General features: G+C 43.9%; 1 protein-coding gene across 2 annotated transcripts in view; it reads left to right on the top strand.

The window, feature by feature from the left end:
* The window catches only part of MYO1E (myosin IE), a 205,261-nt gene that overhangs the window by 83,167 nt on the left and 106,681 nt on the right, over positions 1 to 15,413 (top strand). The window contains exons 1-3 of one of the 2 annotated variants that reach the window (XM_082648353.1): positions 1,392 to 1,457; positions 4,341 to 4,484; positions 13,170 to 13,259. In XM_082648353.1, the coding sequence (XP_082504479.1) occupies positions 1,443 to 1,457; positions 4,341 to 4,484; positions 13,170 to 13,259 (249 nt within the window). In that variant the 5' untranslated portion in view covers positions 1,392 to 1,442. Of the gene's footprint in view, positions 1 to 1,391; positions 1,458 to 4,340; positions 4,485 to 13,169; positions 13,260 to 15,413 lie in introns of those variants that run through there. The other variant, XM_082648354.1, reaches the window with a different exon arrangement.

The following is a 15,413-nucleotide window of genomic DNA, read 5'->3' as shown; positions in this document are numbered from 1 at the left end:
AGCAAAGAAGTCCAGGTTATTTGCCCCAGGAACACCATTCTTGTCCACACAATTCTAGGACAGTAGTTTGTGGTCTGAAGGCAACTTTCAGCTTCTGAGAACATTGTCTAGGGCAGCGGTCCCCAACCTTTTTGGCGCCAGGGACAGGTTTCCGTGCAAGACAATTTTTCCAACGGGGGAGGGGGAGGATGGGGGAAGGGTAGGGGTGGGGGGATGGGGGTGGGGATGGTGGGGAGGGGAGGAGGAGGGGACGGGGAGGGGAGGGGGATGGAGATGGGGGAGGGGATGGGGAGGGGTGGGGAATGCTGGGGGGGGATGCTGGGGGAGATGGGTCAGGTGGTAATGCAAGCATGGGGAGCGGCATATGAAGCTTTGCTCGCTCACCTGCTGCTCACCTCCTGCTGTGTGACCCCTTACTGGTCTGCCGCTCCCCGGGGGTTGGGGACCCTGGTCTAGGGTTGTAAGGTGATAACCGTTTCCCACTGTGTTCCCCACTTATTCTCTGTCAGTGGCTATGTTCCAAGGAAGGCTTCTGGGAAAGTCACACTATGATCAAACACTGTGGTCCCCTATAGAAAAACATTAAACAGTTGTTCTTTTTCACTGTGGGGAACTTCGAAGCGTCCGTGGGTTGGGATGAGAGCCTATGCATCCTTGTTTCATTTCCAGCTTCCCGGATCCGGTTCTCACCCTCCGCTAGAACTGCCCAGCCCAGCCCTGTCCCAGCTTTCATCTGCCTATGGGTGGGTTCTGTGGATTGCCAAGGACGGGTCAGCCTTCCCTGAAAGGCTCTAAGGTGCTCCCAGCATCCCTAGCTATTTTCCCTCCTTTCCTTTACTGCATTTGAATTTCGGGGGGCGGGGCGGGGGGGATGGAGAAGGGGGAGGAGAAAAGCATAGTAAGGGTGGGGGTCAATAAAGACAGGAACTGCAATTAGAAGACCTTGGGCGATTTACTTTTTTTTTTTTTTTTAAATCAGTAACATAGAGATAATACATAGTATAGGAGATGATTGTGAAGATTGAATGAGTTCACATATATAACTATAATAGCCTGGGAGGAAGTGGGGGACAGAGAGAGATTTGTGACCAAATTGGTTATAGGAAATATGTCAGGTGAAAAATAGCTCCAGTGTTTTAGTCTTTGATGCTAAGAGAAGGTGGCCATTAACAAAAATTGTATAGTCTTCCCTTTGTATCCACAGGGGATTGGTTCCAGGACCGCTGTGGATACCAAAATCCCTGGATGCTCAAGTCCCTTGTATAAAATGGCATCGTACCGTCAGCCCTTCTTATCTGCGATCTACGGTTGGGAATCCGCGGATGCAGAACCCGTGGATACGGAGGACCCTCCAACTGTTTGTCTTTTTAGTGATGAATTCAGTTATGTCTTTTTAGTGATGAATTCAGATAAATGGCATTCTGTTGCCATTTAAACATAACATGTGGAAATATCGAGTAAGTCACTAGGGAGAAAGTGTGAAGAACCCGTGATGTTTGAATGAGTTCATAATCATAGAGACTTTGGTTCGCATCTTGCCTTTGCTACTTACTGCTTGGGGCGTCTGTTTCCTTGCATGTAGCATGGGAATGTTAACCCCTCTCTCATAGGGTTGTTTGGAAGAGCAAAAAAGCAATTGCCTCAAATCAAATGGCTCATTGCCTTGCTTATAGTAACTGTCAGGTATCCTATTGGTTCCTTACCCTCTTGTAGATAGAAGTCTGGAGACCCAGCCGGGGACTTTTTTGTGCGGAGGGATATTTGAGACGATGAGAATCAATGCACTCCACGAGGAGCCCTGTTGCACTGGGGAGTAACTGCTGTTAGGAAGAAGACACTACCTTTGAGATGGGACAGACAGTAATGTATCACACTGCAGTGAGAGAGAGAAAAGACAGTTGGATTGGGCACCAAGATGGACTTGGGTTACCTTGAGAAGGCATTTCTGTGGATCAGTACAAACACATACACTATGACACGGAGCCCCTACATTTCTTGTCCTTTGCACATGTTAAATAACAGCTTATTAGTAGCCCTTCTGTTTTGTTCAACTGCTTACATTTTTAAAGAGAAAATAATATTTTTGCCCTCTTTTAAGTAGGTAGATATTTATTGGGGTAAAAAAGAAACAAACGCACACACCTACTGGCTAGTTACTCCAGGACCCTAGTTTTCTATGCAGAGTAATTTTTGCAGGTGCCCAGAAAGAGTATTCAAGCTGGGAAAGCAGGGAGGGTGGAGGAGGGTAGGAGTCTCCAGGAATCTTTATCTGGGTGGAAATAGAAGGTGGAGATGGAGATCTCTCAACTCTTCCATTGAGATCCAGTGAGTCATGCTGTGGCCAGTGCTTTCTGCTTTGCCTCAAGAATAAGGAGTGGTGAGGTTTGAGGTAATTTTGGAACTGATTGAGGAACTGATGCTGCGTGTGGTTCTGAGAAAGTCCAATTTATCATATAAACAGTTTCCCTCTGTAAGGCAGCCTGGGTGGCAAGCTTTCCAGGAAGGGTTTCCAGAACCCTTTCCAGAACCCATCGCACTATGCTTTTCCTATGGTGGCCCCTTCCTTGGCTGGTTTTTTAATAATTGCTTTCCCAGAGCTTCTTAGATTTTGCCATTTCAAAGGGCACGTGTCTCCTGCAGGGAAAGCATTAAACAGTTTTTTAAAGTGAAATTTAAAATGTTATTTATCTTGTTTCCTTCCACCTTCCCCTTCTCTCAAAGAGCCTATTGCCTTTTCTCATCCTAGTTTTGACGTTTGAGCAGGTGGCCTTTCTAGATACCCTAATTCAGAAATTTTTTCTCCTTTATCCAAACTCCTCTCAAAAGTAAACTCCTGGGCTTCCCTGGTGGCGCAGTGGTTGAGAGTCCTCCTGCCGATGCAGGGGACACGGGTTCGTGCCCCGGTCTGGGAAGATCCCACATGCCGCGGAGTGGCTGGGCCCGTGAGCCATGGCCGCTGAGCCTGCGCGTCCGGAGCCTGTGCTCCGCAACGGGAGAGGCCACAACAGTGAGAGGCCCGCGTACCGCAAAAAAAAAAAGTAAACTCCTGAGGAGGGAGAGGAGCCAGTCTTGCTTGATTCAATGCCCACCATGCTTGTCCAGTGTGTGACATGTCCAGTAGGATGCATGGAGAGCTTGAAGGGAAGGGAGAGTCTTCTAATATCTTGCCATGTATTATTTGTCATTATTTCATGTGTATTGGCTTTTTTTTTTTTGCACCGTGAGTGTAAATTATAATGAATATCCTTCCTTGTCTAGTCTTGTCTGGCAAATTCAAAATATTTTACGTCCACTTCACATGGCACCTTCTCCAGGAAGTGATTTCTGTCTCTCCTGGGACAAAGGAGTCTCCACCCACTGCTGGAACACCCATTTTACCTGCGTTTACGTGTTGACTGTTGCTGACGCACAAATGATGAATCATTTGGTGGCTATCTCTCACGTCCTTCAGGAGACCATGAGCTCCCCAAATGCAGCCACAATGGGGCTCCCATCTGCCCTTAGCTCCAGGACTTGGCACGTAGTCCAACCCATGGGGGATCCCACTGCAGAAATGCCAAGTGATAGGAAGCCCTGCGGGCCACAGGATGCTCAGAGGCCACCCGTGGTGTTAAGTTGTAAATCCAGTAAGCAGACAAGGGCTCTACCTGTCCAAGGAAGCTGTGAGATCAGACGAGGTTCTTCTGTGCGTAGCGTGTTCTGTGAGCGTGTTGAGGCCGTCCTGTCCATTTCCTTGTTAATATAGCAGTGATCAGGGTAAAAAATGTAGCTTATCTTTTGAATGTGGAAGGCCAGTATTACATCGACAGTGGGAAGTTCATGGATGGAAAGCAGTTCAGATGGCTTGAGAAATTATGACAGTGGGACCTAGCCATTGTGGGATACATATTCTTTCCACTTCTGAGTTCCGTCATATAATTTGCAAGCCAAGTCCAGAACGTTTCTGTTTCATTGCTTATTTTACCAGTCAATTCTACAAAACAATAAGGTTGAAGGAATTATCCAAGCCCGTTGATCATTTACTGTGCTGTACTCTGGATACGGCTTGGTGCTTTACATGTCGTTTTATTTAATCCTTACCGCAACTCTATGAACTGGGTCTTATTTCTCCCATTTTTACAGAGACAAAAGCCTAAGTGACACAAAAGCTTAGATCACTTTTCCCCACTTCGCTTAGGTGGCAAAGCGGAAATCTGAATCCAGATCTGTTGATAGCAAGATCTTTGTTTGCTTTGCTCATTCTCATTTGATATAAGGACTATTTGGGAACTCGGTGACACTTATTTTTTCCTCCAGGAGAAAAGAAACCATCCTCATAATTGTGTGTTCTCTGTTTGCAGGGAAGCAAAGGTGCCTACCGGTACCACTGGCAGAGCCACAATGTCAAGCACAGTGGCGTGGATGACATGGTGTTGCTCTCCAAGATCACAGAGAATGCCATCGTGGAGAATCTAAAGAAGAGATACATGGACGACTACATTTTTGTATCCTTTATTGGTTTCTTTGGACATTTCTAAGTGAGATGACATGTCCATCCTAGTATAAGAGATCCATCTGAAATTCTGAACTGACACTATATGCTCAAGTCATTTTCACCATTGCAGAATGTGGTTTTGTACTTTCTGTCCCTTGGTTCAGGCTGTAGGAAGGGCAGAGATGGTGCCAAAGTTTTCCCCTGGCATTTCACAAAAGCAAGATGGAGCCAGGGACTTCCCTGGCGATTAAGACTCCGTGCTTCCACTGCAGGGGGCACGGGTTCCATTCCTGGTCAGGGAACTAAGATCCCACATGCCGCGCCGTGTGGCCAGAAAAAAAAAAGATGCAGCCAGTATTCCTCTATTTCAGTCAATGGCACTGTACCTTTGAAGTGCTCTAGCCACGCACGTGGTGTCTAAAACCTGTGCTCTTCCTAGAGAATGTCCTGGTCTGCAGAATTCTGTCGATAGCGCTCCCTAATTGCAAAGCAGAGACAGTTAAGTCCAGACTTAAAAGGTTTAAAAAAGATTGCCTCATGCAAAAAAATATGCCATTTTGCCAGTTTTTCTGCATTCTTATGTTCATGAAAAGAAACATGAGAGAGAAGTGAAGATGAACTGTTGAAAATGTCTGATATTCTTGAGTTCTTTATGTTTCAGTTTTAGCTTGCCAGATACCATTTTTTTTGGTAGGACTTTAAAAAATTCAGAATGGAAATTTGATTCAAATGTGTGTTGACTTCATTATAAACAGAGAACTGTGATAGTTGCTTAAGTTCCTACAGGATTCAGGAGTTTGTTTGGTGCAACTATGTAAAGTTCTTTTAATAGAATTATTGTGGAGTTGGTTATAGATAAGCAAGGGTCTGTGAAAATCTATATAGTAGTACCAGAAAGTTTAACCGTGATGCTCTTGGTGGCTTCTGAAGGTATGACGTTCTGGATGATCATTCAAAGCGGAGTCTTTGCAACTATCATAACATACATTTTAGATTTTAACCCCCAGACCTTGGGAAGGTAAAGTTTTCACATTCGTAGCTTCTGTTTATTATTTACACCACTCCTTTGACTCTTAGGTAAAAGCACCCATAGCAATGCAGCAGTACTTCTGCAGGGACTGCCTATTCTATCATTGGTGAGGAGGGAGTTCAACTCACCAGGGCTTAATACTAATAGACATTATTCCAAGGCACTTGGAGGGTTCTAACCAATAGTGTGCTGTTTCTTGTTTACCACAGGAAGTTTTTCCAAATATCTGGGTAGTTAAATCCCTAAACCTCTGCTTTTAAGCAGTAATAGATAGATTTGGATTCATTAGCCACGTTATAATAGCATTTTGATCAGGTGTGGAAGCCCGCTGCCTAAACACAGAATCCCACCCACCACAGGATTTTATTGGAACGTAGCCATGCTTGTTGGTTTACTTACCGTCTGTGGCTGCTTTTATGCTACTGTGGCAGAGTGGAGTATATGCAACAGACCCTATGATGCGCAAAGCCTAGACTATTCTCTGATCCTTTGCAGAAAACATTTGTTGACTCCTAGATACCTGCACAGAGCTTCCTTTAATTGTATGAAAGCAGTTTTATTCGGTTGTAAGTTCTCATTTTATTTGGTCAAAAAATTGAAATATGCTCACTTTATCTGGGCTTATCATCTATTAAAAGATTTTAATCACTTTTATGTGCAAGACCTAAGGCACATGGAAACTGGCCGATGACGGATCAGGAAGAGTTGGGATGAATCTGGACAGACTGGCTTCAAGCTTTAATCTGCGTGAGCTTGGTGACCTTACACAAGTTTTGTGATCTGTGTTCCTTGATTTCCTCACCTGTAAAATGGAAGTGATGATAAAACCTCCCACATGAGGCTGTTGCAGGGTAAAATGAAATAATGAATGCAGTTGAGTACAAAGTAAGCATTAGTTATTATTATCGTACACTAAGGCAAGTGTATAAGTTCCTCCCATATTTCTTTTTTTTTTTGCAGTACACGGGCCTCTCACTGTTGTGGCCTCTCCCGTTGCGGAGCACAGGCTCTGGACGCGCAGGCTCAGCGGCCATGGCTCACGGGCCCAGCCGCTCCACGGCATGTGGGATCTTCCCGGACTAGGGCACAAACACGTGTCCCCTGCATCGGCAGGTGGACTCTCAACCACTGCGCCACCAGGGAAACCCCCTGCCGTATTTCTGAATTATGTTCCAAAACTTCAATGATAAAGTTGCTTATTGGACATTCAAATGCATTTTACCATAGAAGCTTTTGTTTATTTATTTTATTTTTTCTTAATTTTTAATTAATTTTATTTTATTTATTTTATTTTTGGATGCGTTGGGTCTTTGTTGCTGCACACAGGCTTTTCTCTAGTTGCCGCGAGTGGGGGCTACTCTTCGTTGCGGTGTGCAGGTTTCTCACAGCGGTGGCTTCTCTTGTTGTGGAGCACGGGCTCTAGGCGCACGGGCTTCAGTAGTTGTGGCACTCAGGCTCAGTAGTTGTGGCTCGAGAGCTCTAGAGTACAGGCTCATTAGTTGTGGTGCACGGGCTTAGCTGCTCTGTGGCATGTAGGAATTTCCCGGACCAGGGCTCAAACCCGTGTCCACTGCATTGGCAGGCGGATTCTTAGCCACTGCGCCACCAGGGAAGCCCCATAGAAGCTTTTCAATGGAGGATTGGTTTATTGACAAGCCCATAGAAGACTCATTTCCGGTGGATGTAGTTGAACTCATTATTCATTGGAATGTTCTTAGAACGTGGACTCAGTTTATTACATTATTTACATAGGCATGGTTTGTTCTTTTAAAAAATTATATTTTATTTAATTTTGGCTGCGTTGAATCTTCGTTGCTACACGCGGGCTTTCTCTGGTTGCAGCGAGCGGGAGCTACTCTTCGTTGCGGTGTACGGGCTTCTCATCGCGGTGGCTTCTCTTGCTGCAGAGCACGGGCTCTAGGTGCACGGGCTTCAGTAGTTGTGGCACACGGGCTCAGTAGTTGTGGCTCGCAGGCTCTAGAGCGCAGGCTCAGCAGTTGTGGTGCACGGGCTTAGTTGCTCCACAGCATGTGGGATCTTCCCGGCCCAAGGCTTGAACTCGTGTCCCCTGCGTTGGCAGGCAGATTCTTAACTACTGCACCACTAGGGAAGCCCTATAGGCATGGTTTTTGATCAACTGGGTAAGAAAAGAAAAATATGTCAGTGGTTATCAGCAGCCAGCCCATCATCAACCTAGACAGACTCACTTTTCTCCGTACAGATCGCGTTTACCCCTAAAACACTAGAAACTCCTAAGAACAGGGACTATGTCTTCTATACCTTTTAAAAAGCAAAGTTTAAAAAGCACTTTAAAGCAATATGTGTTCATTTAACACGATTTACAAAATGCAGTTAACTAGAAAGGAGAACATTAAAATCCCCTGCTATCCCACCATATAAGGTTTGTTCCTATTAACCTGTTGTATATTTTTCAATTTACTCACATATAAACATACCTATACATACATGTGCTTTCTTGTTAATTTTAGCCAAAAAGTGGCATCATCCTGCCTTGTTTATTTCTTAGTTTCCTGCATAATTCTTGGCATGGTGCATTATAGTAGATGTTCATTGAAAGTTTGTTGACTATGATGACTCGCTTTTTATATTCAGACAGCAGAATTTTAAAGTGACTCATACAGAGGGGGCTGATTCCCAGCCTTTGAATTAATGTCTTTGAATCAATGACTGACTAATCGTGTGTTCTTCCAAGGAAATGAGTTAGTTGACCACTAATAGACTTCGTGTTGTAGAAACCTCTGCCCACTCAGTATATGAGAAACTCGTCATCAGCATGCTTTCCGGCAATAGCACAGAGCAGCTTTCAGCTTTGAGGAAGCTTGATGGCTCTGTTGGATGTTTACGAAATAATACCAAGGGTCTAACTGTGAATCTTTTCCTCTGATAAGTGATAGAAGCCTCCTTTATAAGTTCAATGCCAAGGGAATGTTATGATAGAGTAGCATTATTTTGAATGAGTTTTTCCCCCTCTCTCTCCTAAGCTTAATAGTTAAGACAAGAAGAGATTCGCCTTTAGGTTAAGTTATAAAAATGCTCATTTTTCCTATTCTACATCTAATAGCAGCACATTGTTTCGTACTGAAGGTCAGCATTTGGAACAATCAATTGTTAATGCATTCAGGCTGACTGAACATTTCTTTGTTTCACATTAGAAAAAAAATCTACTTGGAATATGCGAACACTGTTAACCAACAAAACCCCATTTTTTTCAGCTATTTATCCTAAGACCAGGGAGGTTTCATTTACTATCTATTTTTCTTGAGTGTTTCCACACTTCTTACAATTACATTCTAAAATATAGGAGGGAAACCTTGCAGTATTTTCCCTCTGCTTGGTGAGATATCATTTATAGCCACTTGGCTGACAAAAATAGTTCCTGTACAAAGCACTCCATGCTCATTTGGTCCAACTTTCTCCAAACTTGTTTTTCCTCAAAGACCACATGCTCAAGTGTGCTTGGCATTTTCAGCCCTTGAATTAGGAGTTAAGACACTTGCGCCAGAGCAACCGGAGCTCAGGGCAGCGCCATTGATTTGAATGAGGTTTGACCCTTGGCCATCAGTTCATGTTGGGGGGCAGCCACTGCAGTGAGATGAACGTGAGTCTGGTGTCCGGAGCCAGGGGCTCAAGTTCCAGCTCTGTCGTCTCCACATATGTGACTTCACGCAAATCACCTCACCTCCCTGCCCCACCTCAGTGATGAGTCCGGGCAGGTCGACTACATCAGTGTGGGCAGTTTGGGGGAATTCACTGGCTATTTAAATTTTCTTTTTTTTAAAAAAAAAACATTAAACTCTTAACCTTGCCTTATAAGACCATTAAAAACAAATTTACAGGAGCTGCACTACCATCACATTTCATAAAAGAAAGACTATTTTAACACCCAAAAAGTAGAAAGGAAATAGTGTAAGAATAAAGGATGGTCCTTTATACTGAATACATTGGGCTTTATAAAAAATTCAGGGCACTGTTTCTCTTTTTGTCATTCTTGCTGCAGATTGATGAAAGTACAAGGATCCACAGAGTAGTAATTGGGAAACAATCAATGAAAGATCTATTAGCTGCCTTCTGTCTTGCATATGCTGTTAAATAAGATGGCATTTATCTTATTTCCGGTTTTTTTTAATTTTTAATCATAACCTTGTGTATCTGCATACAATTTGAGAATTAACCTTGGGCCACACCTTTCCAGCTAAAGGTCGTGTGGGTAGAGACAATGACGGAACAGCTGTTTCCAAAGGCACACCTGAATTATGCAGCAGGGAGCAGGAGTGAGTATTAGAGTTACCTGGAGAAGTGGCCCAACCCAGTAGATGACCTGTGCTGTCAGGGAGGTAGCTGAGGTCTCTGCAGACCCAAGCAGGTGGGAAAAACATATTTGTTTCCTTTAACTTCCAAATCAAATTCTCTTGTCTCCATTCTGATTTAAGTAAATTTGTAGCTAGATAGGAACAGCGTTATTCATTTCAAACCAAACTTTATTTTTCAGGAGTCCTCCCAAATAATACCGCCCGCGAGAGCCTTACTGGATCCCTCTTCCAATCTGAGTCATGGATTCAGGATTGGCCTAGAATATTCCAAAAGAGGTTTTTTTCTTTGAATGTCTCCTTGCCAGAGTTTATGTAGACTACTTAGTGAAAATCAAGACTTTACAAGATGTCTTTTCACATAGCAGACTATTAACAGTAAAAAAATGTTGGTTCCTGACCGTCCCAGGTGGCAGAGTGGTTAAGAATCACCTGCCATTGCAGAGGACACGGGTTCGAGCCCTGGTCCAGGAAGATCCCACATGCCACGGAGCAACTAAGCCCGTGCGCCACAACTACTGAGCCTGTGCTCTAGAGCCCGTGAGCCACAACTACTGAAGCCTGTGCACCTAGAGCCCATGCTCTGCAACAAGAGAAGCCCCTGCTCGCTGCAACTAGAGAAAACCCACATGCAGCAACAAAGACCCAACACAGCCAAAAATAAATAAAGAAATATTTTTAAATGTTGGTACCTATAGGAGCTCTTATGCAACCCAATCTAGATTTATTTATTGGGGAACAAGGTTGGGTTGGTGATTCCTTTGGCTTGGGTCCTCTGGCAGCTCTTTATTCTCTGAGTGCAGGGATTGGTTTATCTAGGACAGGTGACATCCACAGCAGTCCCTTTACAACTGAGGAAGGAGCACCATCCTCCATGGAAAGATCCTATTTGGGGATGGATGTAGGCTTAGACATCTACTTCTGAAATGAATATGGTCGTAGCAGTGCTGTACTTCTTGAATGTTGAAGATTTCTCTATGCCTCAGTTTCCTCCTAGTAAAATAGGATTAAAATAGTAACAGGGGACTTCCCTGGTGGCACAGCGGTTGAGGGTCCGCCTGCTGATGCAGGGGACATGGGTTCGTGCCCCGGTCCAGGAAGATCCCACATGCCGCGGAGCGGCTGGGCCCATGAGCCATGGCCGCTGAGCCTGCGCGTCCGGAGCCTGTGCTCCGCAATGGGAGAGGCCACAATAGTGAGAGGCCCGCGTACCGCAAAAAAAAAAGAAAAAATAGTAACAGGATTGTCATTAGGAGCTTAGATTAGTGCCATGTATACATGTATGTGTTCAATCAGTGTTTTTATCATCAACACTTAGTCTTGGCTGTAACACTATGAAGACGTCTGACCTGCTTAATAATTCTAACAATAAATTTATCTGTTCTAAGTTTTACCTCAAAAAAAACAGCCCACTGACGTGTGGTTGGCCTCCTCTGACTTTGGCACTTGGAAATACGTTTGCTCTTGGCCCTTCGTCTGTGACTCTGTAGTGATTTTCAGTTATGATTCACTGTCTCATCTGCGTTTTCTCTTAGTGCCGTGGCCTGACCCCAGAGCAGTGCTGGGTGTATCTGGATGTGCAGTGAAAATGGACCCCATCTTGTCTACTACTGTTTCATGTTCAGCCCTTTCAATTCTGAAGATCTTTCTGTTCAGTGAAAAAGCAAGCAATTCTCACTTTCATGTATAAGTATTAATTTTTAAATATTATATGATCCATTCCACACTTGGCTCATTTGTGTTCAATAATAATACCAGCACTGCATCCCAGAGATGTTAACGTGACAGAATGAGCATCCTGAAGTGTATGAATTAAGGACATTGCCTCTACTACATAGCAAACATTGTGCTGACCATTTTATACTGTTTCATTTAATTCTCATAACAGGCCTATCAAGTAGGTCCTATTTACCCCATCGTCCAATAACCACCGCTTAGAGATGTGACTCAAGGTCAGCGTAGAATAGAACTGGGTGTGGGGAGCTAGGCAATCCGACCAGATTCCCTGTGCTGCTCTATTTGACACTCAGGTCCTAATATGTGAATATATAAATGTACCCTTGGAGGAGGAAATCTCATAGCTTTACATTCTTCCTTTTTTTAAAAATTTATTTATTTTGCACTGCATTGGGTCTTCATTGCTGCGCATGGGTTTTCTCTAGTTGCAGCGAGTGGGGGCCACCCTTTGTTGCAGTGCACGTGCTTCTCATTGCGGTGGCTGCTCTTGTTGCGGAGCACGGGCTCTAGGCAGGGAGTTTTATCTCTTCTGTCCATTTTGTTCACTGCTGTATCTCTGCATCTGTAACAATGCCTGGCGTGTTGTAGACATCCAGTTCAAACTAGTTGATTGTTGAATGATAAATGGAAATATTTTGTATGTTATAATAACACTTCATTTTGGGGGCATATGTAACACATTGTCTTCTGCAGGGCCTTCTGGGATTTCCCACACAGAAATAAAACCTTCTTCCCTAAACCTGATCTATGTGGGTTTGTAATTTTCTGCTCTGAATACCACTTATGGAAACAACTCAGTTCTCCAGAGATTTGAAAGAGCAGGACTGGGGCTTCCCTGGTGGCGCAGTGGTTAAGAATCCGCCTGCCAATGCAGGGGACATGGGTTCACTCCCTGGTCCGGGAAGATCCCACATGCCCCGGAGCAGTGAAGCCCGTGCACCACAACTACTGAGCCTGCGCTCTAGAGCCTGCGAGCCACAGCTACTGAGCCCACGTGCCACAACTACTGAAGCCCGCGTGCCTAGAGCCCATGCTCTGCAGCAAGAGAAGCCACCGCAATAAGCCCACGCACTGCAACGAACAGTAGCCCCCGTTCGCCGCAACTAGAGAAAGCCCATGTGTAGCAACAAAGACCCAACGCAGCCAAAAATAAATTTAAAAAAAACAAAAAAAGAGCAGGACTGTTCAGTTCATCTTATATCCCTGTACTTGTTAAACAGGTAAATGAATATGTTTTTAGTGTACCTAAGAGACGTGAAATTTCCAAGGAAAAAATATTTGCTCTTTTTACTCCTTGGTCACTTGTTTCGTTTTTTCCTAGCTGTGCATGTCATCAGTCTTGAAAGAATGTGCTTCAATTCACTTAAAATAACTATTTCTTTTAGTAACACTTCGGTAATTAAGTTAATTACTCTTCCTGGAGAACAAAACCTGAGCTAGTTGGTAATTGCTTTTGTCTTTATTTGTAATCTTTTAGAAGACAAACGTGAGCTTTTCCTTGGGACAATCATTATGAATTCTTGATAACATCTGGTTGCTTAATTCAAAAAATGTATAGCTATGAAGATTAATGATAGACCTTAACTGGATTTAAACTCAGACATATATAGGATCTGTATTAATCTCAGTCAACCCTTTCAAGCAGATGCCATATTTTGGGGAAAAGGAAATTGAAATGTACCAAGGAGCGGTAAGTTACATGCCACTTAAATTACTGTAGTGTTTGGGGGCTTTTATGATGCATGGGCAATTGAAGTTTGCAATACATTTGCATTTTCTTATTATGAATTATTTATTGGGGAAACGCAAGTAGGTGACATTGTTTGATTTTTAATAATGTGCTGCTCTTCAGAGTACAGCTCAAAAAAGCATAGGAGTATTATTATTGGAACATTATATACAAAATTAGTCAAACAGGATGTAAGACTTACAGCTTCAGGCATCTTCCTCCTTCCACATATGTCACAAAATTCTAAGGACTAAAAAAAACACTACTCGGTAAAAAAAAAAATAAATAGGACAACGGGAACTTTTCTCTGCAAATCACTTAAGCTGTGGCTATGAGTGGAACATGAAAAATGAATCTTTTATTACTTCATTTATTAATGTGACCCTGATCTCTATTCAGACCCAGCTCCATAGCCATTTCAGTTCTGTGATCAAAATAGAATCCATAATCCTAATTAATATATTTCATCCCATGGCTCATCACTTCCCCAGGCCTCCCCATCTCTGCATCTTTTTCCTTCCCTCTTTCCTTTCCAGCAGAAGCACAAGAGCGTTCATTAATCCTGACCCCTGGAAAACAAACAAAAGGGAGCCCACACAAATTCATCAGTTGAAGTGGAAGGCAATTTACCCAGAGCAAGAGCCCACCCCGTTGTTGCCAGATGAATGGTGCTGGTAGCTGGAGCCGAAGGAGGCTGCCACGCGAAAGACCTTTGATAATGCTGCCTTTATGGAAGCCCAGCACAAGGGAAACACTGTCAGTAGAGGCTGGGCCCTGCCCTGGCGCCCTGATCAGCAGGGCCCCGGGGCAGCAGGCACGGAGCCGGCTTGGCGTCCTCAATGACAGCCAAAGCGGGGTGGGTGGAAGTGCTGTGTATTCGTGTTGTTTCTTCCCATTTCTCTGTGAAGCCTTGCTACGTGAGTCCCTTTCAGACCATTCATCTTTTTGAAGAGTTCTCTTTAAAGATATGCCCTAGAAGTTTTTAATATATATTTATTTTTAACTGCTAGTGGTAACAGAATGTTGTAAAATTGGTATTTACTTAGTGCCAGGTACTATGTTACACTTGCAACCATAATAAATCAGCCCTGTATGCTGGCTGCGGATTACTCTTCATCCCCATTTCACAGATGAGGAAACTGGAGCTCAGAGAGGTAAAGTACTTGAATATATTGAGTGTTGAAGCTGGGAGTTGAAGTCAGGTCTCAGTGACTTTCTTTCAAGCCTAAGGGAAGATCAGGTAGAGGAAATGCTTACCCTATAATTCTCATCAGTAGCTGAGAAGTACCAGGAGTCCATAGATGGGAAACCAATTTGAAAACTAAAAAGTGACGTGCAGAGGTCAAGTATAACTAGCTAAGTGACTTTGAAGCCTTATTGGGCAATGACTTGCCCACTCCTTTCCCTCCACTGCTCACAGCTTTCTCTCTACTCCATTTCCTTCTATTTTCCATCCTTTTTTTTTTTTTTTTTTTTCTGGCCACGCAGCACAGCATGAAGGATCTTAGTTCCCCAACCAGGGATTGAACCCGTGCCCACTGCAGTGGAAGCTGGGAGTCTTAACCACTGGACCACCAGAGAAGTGCCTCATCCTCTTTTCTTTTCCTGTCTCCCTGTTTTCAAAGAGGTATTAAAGATAATAATTTGAGCAGTCTGGGCTGGAAGAAGACAATTTAAGACTCTGATCCTGCAGTGCCATCTACGCATCCCTTCTCACTATGAGGTGAAGGCAGCAATGGCATTATTTTTGTCCCTGTATAGAATTATTCAGTCCCTCAGTCCCAGGAATAAGCTGGACCCTCATGAGCAGTTTCCTTTCTGAGCCCCCCGCTCACATGTGGGGAGCCGTGGGCACTGGAAACACCCGTGCTTACCATTTGTGCAGGCGTCGAGCAGTCTCTCACCCCTTGTCGCTCCACTCTGATCCACCAGGGCTTGCAGTGAGTGGCAATTTCTGGGCCAGGCCCCTTACACTGTAGTAACTTGTTGTGTAACAAGGCTCAAAGCTGGATTAAGTAGATTCTGCTTTACCGCTGCGTTTTACTTACCTTTTCTAATTACTTTCCCATCCTTCATCTCAGTTACCTTGTGAGATGTGTACCATGGACGTTATTA

This window comes from Grampus griseus, assembly GCF_964374135.1.
Source record: "Grampus griseus genome assembly, chromosome: 2".
Taxonomy (NCBI): domain Eukaryota; kingdom Metazoa; phylum Chordata; class Mammalia; order Artiodactyla; family Delphinidae; genus Grampus; species Grampus griseus.
This window is presented reverse-complemented; position numbering and strand designations above follow the sequence as displayed.